The following is a 9,254-nucleotide window of genomic DNA, read 5'->3' as shown; positions in this document are numbered from 1 at the left end:
AACTATTAAACCCATAGCAATCACAGCTGGAAATGTGCATATATACATTATGTGCATGTATGTATTGACTTGTGTTTTTTATAGCATAATATGTTAGCTCCATTGACACTTTCAGAAAACAACTCAAAACTCATCTGTTCAGAAAAGCATTTGACTAATGTCTATTTCCCCTTGCATCTTGTTGTTCTTGAAATGTCTCTTTTATTTTGTGATTGTGTGCTTTTGTATAAAGTGTATGCATTATATACTGTCTTTATTCATGTGTCCATTATCTGGATACACAACTGTCTTTCTGACTCTCTGTGTAAAGCACTTTGTGACACTTGTCTGCGAAAAGTGCTATACAAATAATAAACTAAACTAAACTAATATTCACACTCTTTAATAACTCTATGAAGAATGTAGATGTGTCATTTAATAAACAAAAGTAGGCTATGAAGTACTATGGTGGAGGTTATTTCAACTGCTGCGTACAGGATTGCATTGTACCTGATTATTATTCCAATAATGGATTAATCTGAGATGTATAAGTGTGTATATACTGTATAATAGTATATAATATGGTGACCTCTGATTGCGCATAAGGAATCCACTTATGTCATCTTTGAAGGCTGAGACATGCATAAATAATGCATGCATTAAAGCTGCAGGTGAGTGGTTGTGGAGAATCAATGTAATGTGGTTAACTGTTGAATGACAAGAGATGAAAAAGCCTGAAAAGCATCATTTCAATGTAGGAAATTTCAGATTTAATAGGAAATGTAATGGTGTGTCAAGGAGAGGCAGCAAATAAAGGCAGACGAGGAAACTGGTTTACTTACAAAATAAAAAAAAATACATTAACATGTAAAAAAAGAGATGAGCTGTGGATGGCAGTGAGGTCAAGGTGGGTGGGAAATGAAGTGAGTGAATGGTAGGAATAAAGACAACCCAAACAAAACACATCGGGAGCATCAGGCTTTGTGAAATCTTACTCATACATTGATTAGATATCATTTTAATATAAATATACTTAACATTTAAAAATGAAAACAAGATATTTTCAGTATAAACTGCATCTAAAACTGTCAGTTTGGTTCTTCAAGGTGCAACACATGAACCTCATTGTGAAATAATGAACAGAAATTATACCAAATTATGTAATAATGATTGTAAAGACATGTTCATTGTCTGGGTAAAAAAAAAAAAAAAACCTAACTAAATTGATGTAATAAAACTCACTAATAATCTCATTAACAGGACGAGTTATTTTGCTAATAGCTTGGAGTTATTGTGTCACATTTAATGAGGCCTGTTGTGTTAACAAGGTTACTAGACTGCCAGCTGCAAATTGTTGTAATGTTAATAATTAATAACATTAATTGGAATGTTTCACGTAATAAAAATTACCACCAAGCAGCTCTATCACCTGGAGCCTTTTTTTTGTAGCATTTCATGGAACAAAATATTGAAAATGCATAAAGAGAATAGCCTGGAAAGAGCAAACTGCTGTATTATTATTGTGGTCATTTCCCAGTTAAAATTGTGTTTACATGCATGAACATCTGAAAATATAACATGTAGTGACACTGGGGTAAAAACTGTGTAATTTACCAGGGAAAACGATGGTCACAAAAGCTAAAAAATAAAATGAGGAGTTCAGTGATTTGAGGTGGAAAAGAGAAGCAGCTCCGGGTGCAAACGCTTGAATTTTGGTTGAAGGTCAAACCTGAGGAGATGTTCAATTAATCCAGTGTATGGCTGCAGTAAAAGGGCCGCTTCATGTATTTTTAAGGGCAAACACAGAGCTGAATGCGTGAGCAGAGAGTCGTATTTTAGAGTAATGTGACAGGCTAAACGTGAGCAGAGCCTGGGAGGCGATTTGTGAGATATCTGGTGGTTTATTGTGCTTTTTTTCATCAGTCGGCCAAAAGCCACAGGAAGCGTTTTAAGTATCTCCAGAGCTTCATCATTGCTGTGAATGAGTAAAAGATGTTGTTCTGCAAGCAGCCCTCGAGCCAATCAGATGAACATCCCTGTTCATGTGGTGGTGGCAGATATGGCTTTACAGATAAAGAAAATAATTGCTTATAGTAAGGCAATTAGTTTCTTTTTTTTCATTTTTATATTCAATATTTTTTGCTCTGCTTTGTACGCTTACAAGATTTTGTTTGTCCAAATAAAGTTAAACAGGTTGAATGGCAAATTATAGGTTTTAATGGTAGTGGTATTATTTACAGAATGTGTTTGCTAATTATTTGTAAAAGACTATTTCTATATGTTACTATCAGACTATTTTATTATTATTTCTATTATATTATATATATCTATTTGCATTGATGAAGAGCTTGAGGTTGGGTTGAAAGCTCTGGGAGATGATACTGTGGGCTTGTAAATAGACAATGAGGTCAACAATGACTTTTCTATTCTTATTCTATTGTCTTTTGCAATTAAAAAGAAAGAAAGAAAGAAAGAGAGAGAGAAAGAAAAAATATTAGTCCAATTCCAAGCCAATTTCTTCCAAATGATGATGCAAATCTTCAATAAATATACATGTATAGAATACCGGTATTGTTTATTTATTTTAATTTTATTAGTATTTAACAAACTATTAAATAAAAGTAAAACAGTTTCCTAAAACATTTGTTTGACACTGTTATTTTTGACTGAAACAGAAGCATTTTTAGGGGACTATTTTCTCTCCGAGCTTCAGCCAATCAGAGCGAGAGATTAAATAACTACCGGAAGTCGTCATAGCTGGCCGAGCAGATTTCCCGCGAAGATTGAGAGCTGTGCCTGGGCGAGTTACTGTTTTCTGTAGGTACGTGTTGTTATTACTTATTATTACTAATTAACGTTGATCTAAGCGCAGAATCTAAAGTCATTTGACCTCTTTTAGACTAAACCTGCTGCTCGTTTACTTCCGCCACACTTCCGTAGCGAGGCCATAGCAAACTCCCGTTTTTAAACAGACAGACTTGTGTTTGCTTTTTCTCTTTTTCTGCAAACATTAGAACAACTTTGACTATATTTTGTGTCGCTTTCTGAATAATAAAACCTAATTGTATAATTCGGTAAATATATCATCCTCTAAAACTGTGTTGCGACGCCTCCAGCTGTGTTATAAACAAACCCTCATGGCTGATAGTGAGCAGTCGTTTACTTTTATTCAAGAGGAAATTGCAGTCATATAAATGTTTGTTGTTGCAATGGTCATATGCCGAATTGAATATTAGTTTGTGCAAATTGATATCAGACCTGAATTAACATCAATGCATTAATATATATATGTAAAAATCCAGATTATGCTGTGTTTTGACGGATACTGAAGCGAGGTTTGGTGCCACAGTCCTGTAGAAACCCACTTTAAAGGCGCAGTGCCTGTAGCCACGTTCCTAAAGGTTTTTCATCTGCTTCACATTAAACTCAGAACTGTAACTATGTGCTGCTAAAGAGAAGCCGGGATTTATTTACAGATAATTTCTCTCATATTGTGCTGCTGCTGGATGCAATAAAAACCCACATTGAGGTGGTTTTAATGTTCTTTGCGTGTCCTTCAGGACCCCCAGAGCACCCTGCTGCACATTTTTGCCTCTCTGATGTCATGCATTTAAACTAACACAACACTGTCTGCTGTTTAGAGCTGCATCATGGGTAAGAGGAAGGGGACGGATGCTCATCTGCCTGTGGGAGAATGCATCACGCAGGTAGGTGAACCTGGTTTGCTGCAGCATGCACTAATAACTTCATGAAGTGTCAATCTAACGTGTTTACTCACCTTCATTTACAGGTGCAGAAGATTTTGAGGGAGAGGCTTTGCCACCAGCAGCTTCCTGACAAGCCAGAGGGAGTAGAAGCCCAACATAAGTAAGGAAACCAGCTTTAACCATCATTAATTAACATATCTGTGGGTTTTAATAAAGAATTTAATCATTTTAACACCTTGAATGATTTGAAAATGACAAATGAGAGGATAAAAAGTTACACCTGGAGAGAAAAACCTTCATACAATAGAATACGGTGCAGGTAGAAGAGGCGAGATGAGGAGTAGATTCACATAATCAAAGAGCAACTCTTTGAATATTTAAATAGAAACTGTAGTAGAACTGTCATCTATTATAAAGAGACGACATGGAGCTCAGAGTGAGTCTCGGTGACCCAGTTCAGTCTTACCTGGCTGACAGCGCTGCCCCAGTTTGCAGGCTCCCAGGTGCTGCTCAGGTGCTGAAATCCACCTAAAGCACCCGGGATTTCATCATTAAGGCTAATTAAATGATACAGAGCTCTCAAAAACTCCTTTATAGTTTGCAAACACAGAAGCATGATGGGTATTGTAGTCAAAAACCTGTGTCTTTTCATTTCCAGACACCTCCTGGAGCTGGTGAAGCGGACGGCCGTCCACGGGGAAAGCAACTCGGTGCTAATCGTCGGCCCCCGAGGAGCCGGGAAAACAATGGTGAGCTTAAAAAACAGACTCCTGGGTGAGAGTGGTTTTGAAAAGATGATGAATTGCTGTGAAGTGGGTTTTTTTTTTTTTTTTTTTTAATCCTGGGAGGGTTGCAAACATCCGACGAGCTGTGTGTGTTTGTGCTTTTTGTGTTTACAGCTGCTCAAGTGTGTGTTGAGAGACCTGCTGGAGGAGAAGGAGGCGCAGAAAAACCTGCTGCAGGTTCATCTCAACGGTAACGGGCCGGCCGCACTTCATCTAATTTATTCACCGTTCAATTGTGTGGTTTCTCCTTTAACACAGTAGATATTAAACTAAGAGCAGGAAAGACAAGATTATCAGATACAGGTGCATCTCAATAAATCAGAATATCATGGAAAAGTCCATTTAGGTTGAGCCATAACCATTACAATTAAAAGAAATTAAATAAAGACATTAAATGTTTCATTCTGTGTGTAATGGATCTATATAATGTATTAGTTTCACTTTTTGAATTGAATAAACTTTTCCATGATATTCTATGGTCTTCCAGGTCTCCTTCAGACTGATGACAGAATAGCACTCAAAGAAATAACGCGGCAACTGCACCTGGAAAACGTTGTCGGAGACAAAGTGTTTGTAAGTAACAGTGAGAGAGTTTTATTAGTAACGGTTTTCTCATAAAAAGTGAAATAAATCTACAATAAAAAGCCGGTTCTGTTTCATTTCAGGGAAGTTTTGCAGAAAATCTGGCTTTCCTCCTGGAGGCTCTGAAGAAAGGTTTGAGAACTTTAAAGTTTAAATCTAGCTGTGATTTTTTTTTTGTTGCTGTTTTTCCATTAAAGATAATAAAAGTGAGGTGTAATAATGTGTTTGGAGTCCAGGTGACCGCAGCAGCAGCCGCCCTGTGCTCTTCATCCTGGATGAGTTCGACCTGTTCGCCCATCACAAGAACCAGACTCTGCTCTACAACCTGTTGGACGTGTCCCAGTCGGCCCAGGCGCCCGTCGCCGTGGTCGGCCTCACCTGCAGACTGGTACGTATACGCCTCAGTCTGCTTTCACTTCCCAATCCACTCAAAAAAAACAAAAAAAAAAACATCGTCTGTATGATGTCACTAGGCTTCTGCACGGCCACGCCCCTTTAGGGAGACCAAAGGCAGCCTGGAGTGTATTGACTCCAATGGGACAATTTAACGTGAACACAGATTATGGTCTGTCCTTTCTCCCCACAGTCACTGAAGTAAATTTTGGACTCATTTTCCACAAGCCACATCTCTTCTGAACAGTTTGACACCAAAATGGCAATTTTCAGACGCACACATCAGGAGAAAATCCACTTTGTTCACGACCTGTCTCTGTCTCTACAACACATTCTTGCCAGATTTGGCCACAGATCTCCTAGGCAACGTCAAACAAACGGCCGCGAACTCCCGTGAAAATTATTTTTGTCATGCTAAATATGACTGTTAGTAGTGTAAATATTTAATGTTATCATAAGAAAATATAAACATCTCACTTTCATCTACCTACAAATTGTATAAATCCACACACACGTTCACAGACGAGGTGGGGTGACGGTTGGCCACGCCCATTTAGAGAGACAGGAAGTGTCACCAGCCTCTCGTGGAGTATCTTTCCATATATTCAGAGCCGGCCCAAGGCATAAGCGAACTAAGCACCTGCTTGGGGCCCCGTGCCTATTGGGGGGCCCCCAAAAGGCAAGTAACTTTTTAAAATTGTAGTGCGTAACTTTTGTTGACCTTTAGAGAAACACTGCGTTATTACAAAAAACTTAAATTATTGTTGCATTTCAAATTGTTGTTGCACTTTTCCGTTGCAGTTTATTTAAAACCAAAAATTTTAAAAAGCAGATGATGTGTTTACAGTAAATGCATTGTCTGTTGGTTTATTTCGTTACTTTTAGTCGACCTAGGTGACATTCAGTATCCCAGTAGGCCTACTACATCAATTTGAAGATTAGATGTAAATCAACCCAGTGCCATTTCAGAATAAAAACCATAGATGGGTAAAAGAAAACTGCCAGGATGTGATGATTCCTAATGACAGAGTAAAAAATGAAATAGTATTATTGGCAGTAGCCTAATTGGCACCAAAATAAAGGTTTTGCTTAGGGCCCCATGGAGGCTTGGGCCGGCCCTGCATATATTGAATATCTTTGTCGTCACTAAAGATGTGTTTCATGTCCTTGCAGGATGTCCTGGAGCTGCTGGAGAAGCGGGTGAAGTCTCGGTTTTCCCACCGTCAGATCCACCTGCTCAACAACCTGACTCTGGCTCAGTACGTGGAGCGGGTTCAGACCCAGCTCCGCCTGCCGGGGGATTTCCCAGACACCAAGTTCGCGGAGGACTGGAACGACAGCATCAAGGTGAAGTGAATGAACACACACTTTTTTAGAAACTTAGAAAGTTCCTCTGCTGCAGCAACAATCATCCCAACTCCTCTTTGTGTCTCGTCTTTAGAGTTTGTGTGCAGACAAGTCAGTGGAGGAGGTTTTACAGAGACACTACAACTCCAGTAAAGACGTCCGCTCTTTGCACATGCTGCTGGTGAGAGCTACACACCTGCTGCTGTTTGTTATCTAGTCTTCCATGTAGATTGAAGGGATAGTTCAACATTTTGGCAAATTGGCCCATTGCCATAATCCCTATAGTCATTATAGCAGTAGGTTCATTACGTTTAATTGTCGGTGCAAGCTGTTTTTAGAACGGAGGAGCAGAGCGGCAGGCTGCTCAGAGCTACGCTATGGAGGCTAAGGGAATTTCTTGGTTTCCCTCATCAAACTCATCAAATACACAACCCAACAACTCCACAACGCTCTGGTGGACAAGTTGTGAGCTGCACATTCACCACGCTATGAGATAATACCACAACGTTACCAGACAGAGTTGTTTTAGAGGGAAATTCATGCAAAAGCGCTGATGCGCGTTGCGTTCAGGGACAGTTTTTCAGCAAGCAGACTCTGTATTTACCTCGAAAACGGCCCCGTTTCGTAACGTTCCATTATTATCTCATAGCGTGGTGAATGTGCAGGTCACAACTTGTTCACGACAGCATTTTGGAGTTGTTGGGTTGTGTATTTGATGAGTTTCATGAGGGAAACCAAGAAATTCCTTTAGCCTCCATAGCGTAGCTCTGAGCAGCTCACGGCTCTGCTCCGCCGTTCTAAAAACAGCTTGCACCGACAATTAAAGGTAACAAACCTACTGCTATGATTATAGCGATTATGGCAATGGGCCAATTTGCCAAAATGTTGAACTATCCCTTTAAGTTAGTTAAAAGTCGTGTACTTGTGTATCTGTTCCTAGATGTTGTGTCTGAGTCGCGTCTCTGTGGCCAAACCTGCCATCAGAGCTGCCGACCTGCAGGAGGCCAGCCGGCTGTGCTTCGCCGACGCCAAGGCCAACATGCTCCATGGTAACGACTGATGTCTGATGTCTAGATGAAGGGCAAAGTGTGTGTAGAGACACACACTGCTCCTCCAGAGGGTTTACACTACAGTTATGTGTTTAATTTTCTCTCTTTAGGCCTGTCCATCTTGGAGCTGTGTCTGATCATCGCCATGAAACACCTCAACGACGTGTACGAAGGAGAGCCCTTCAACCTCCAGATGGTCCACAACGGTACCAGAGGAGGCTTGGCTCTGTTTTTTAGGGTTTATCTTAAAAACACAAGCTGTCAAAATAAAAAAAACACAAATTTGAATTCGATTTTGAAGGAAGGAGAAATAACTTCACAGTTATGACTTTTGGTTTTTTACAGTTCGTATGGGTAAAACCATAAAACGGCAAATAAAGGGAAATGTAATGAATGAATCCGTAAGGGAAATAAGAAAATCAGTCGCAACAATCATTATAAACTTTGCTTCTGTTTGTGTTTCAGAGTTCAAGAAGTTCCTGCAGAGGAAGTCAAACTCCATGTACAACTTTGAGCAGCCTGTCATCATGAAGGTTTGTTAAAAATCCTGTTTCCAACAACTTCAGCATTTAGGCTGTAAAAGTTTAAAGGAGACATATCATGCCTCCTTCCCACAAATTAAAATAGTTCTCGGGTGTCAAAGTTAAAGACATGCTCCAGTCAAAATACCCCAAGGATCAAACATCACAGCTCTTTTCTGTTCAGAACGGCTATGTATGGGTGGTGTTATGCAAATTTGAATCCTACTAACATCTCTGGAAGACAACTGAGGGAACAGCTGGTAAAACCATGTGGATTTTAACCTGGAAATTACAGATTTTTATGTCAGTTCTCACATTTTGGGGGCCGAAAGACAAGACAAACACCCAGATATATGTTAAAGAGCCTTCAAACAGTGATATTTCTATAATATGTCCTCTTTAAAGCCCTAACTGTCCCTGAACGCATCGTCCTCAGGCCTTCGAGCACCTGCAGCAGCTGGAGCTGATCCGCCCCGTCGACGGCTCCTCGGCCAAAACCCAGAGGGAGTACCAGCTGATGAGACTGATGCTGGACCACAGTCAGATCATGGAGGCCCTGCAGAAGTACCCACAATGCCCCACCGAGGTGAAGCAGTGGGGCATGTCTGCGTTCGGCTGAGACGGACTGTTCCTGAGAGACAATGTTAAGTTATACCGGCCTGAAGCGAGGATGGATGTTTGTGTTATGTTTTGATCTGATAATAAAGATTCTGATGATGAATATGCTCATATACAGAGCCTCTTCTAGCTTGTTTCACCTGCTCCATGCTGCCATCTAGTGGTGGAGCTGTGCAGTCACCACCGGCTGGACAGGGAGCACAGAGATCCTTATTAGATGGAAATGGGGGAGAGCTAAAAAAAAAAAAAAAAAAAGCCATTTTGATCTCCGGC

The 9,254-nt window shown here is 40.1% G+C and overlaps 1 protein-coding gene across 1 annotated transcript; it reads left to right on the top strand.

Annotated features, from left to right (window-relative positions):
- Positions 1–2,738: 2,738 nt before the first annotated feature.
- Positions 2,739–9,040, top strand: orc4 (origin recognition complex, subunit 4). The gene is made up of 14 exons (XM_085801578.1): positions 2,739–2,800; positions 3,623–3,686; positions 3,770–3,846; positions 4,345–4,435; positions 4,586–4,661; positions 4,959–5,044; positions 5,137–5,185; positions 5,290–5,441; positions 6,620–6,793; positions 6,888–6,974; positions 7,734–7,842; positions 7,953–8,048; positions 8,308–8,375; positions 8,800–9,040. The coding sequence occupies exons 2-14, from the start codon at positions 3,630–3,632 to the stop codon at positions 8,980–8,982; spliced, it is 1,305 nt and encodes a 434-aa protein (XP_085657704.1). The 5' UTR covers positions 2,739–2,800; positions 3,623–3,629; the 3' UTR covers positions 8,983–9,040.
- The last annotated feature ends 214 nt before the right edge of the window (positions 9,041–9,254 follow it).

Source organism: Trachurus japonicus, chromosome 2 (genome assembly GCF_045865225.1).
Source record: "Trachurus japonicus isolate A0001 chromosome 2, Traja_1.0".
Lineage (NCBI taxonomy): Eukaryota > Metazoa > Chordata > Actinopteri > Carangiformes > Carangidae > Trachurus > Trachurus japonicus.
Note: the sequence above shows the minus strand (reverse complement) of the source record. Positions and strands in the feature narration are given on the sequence as shown.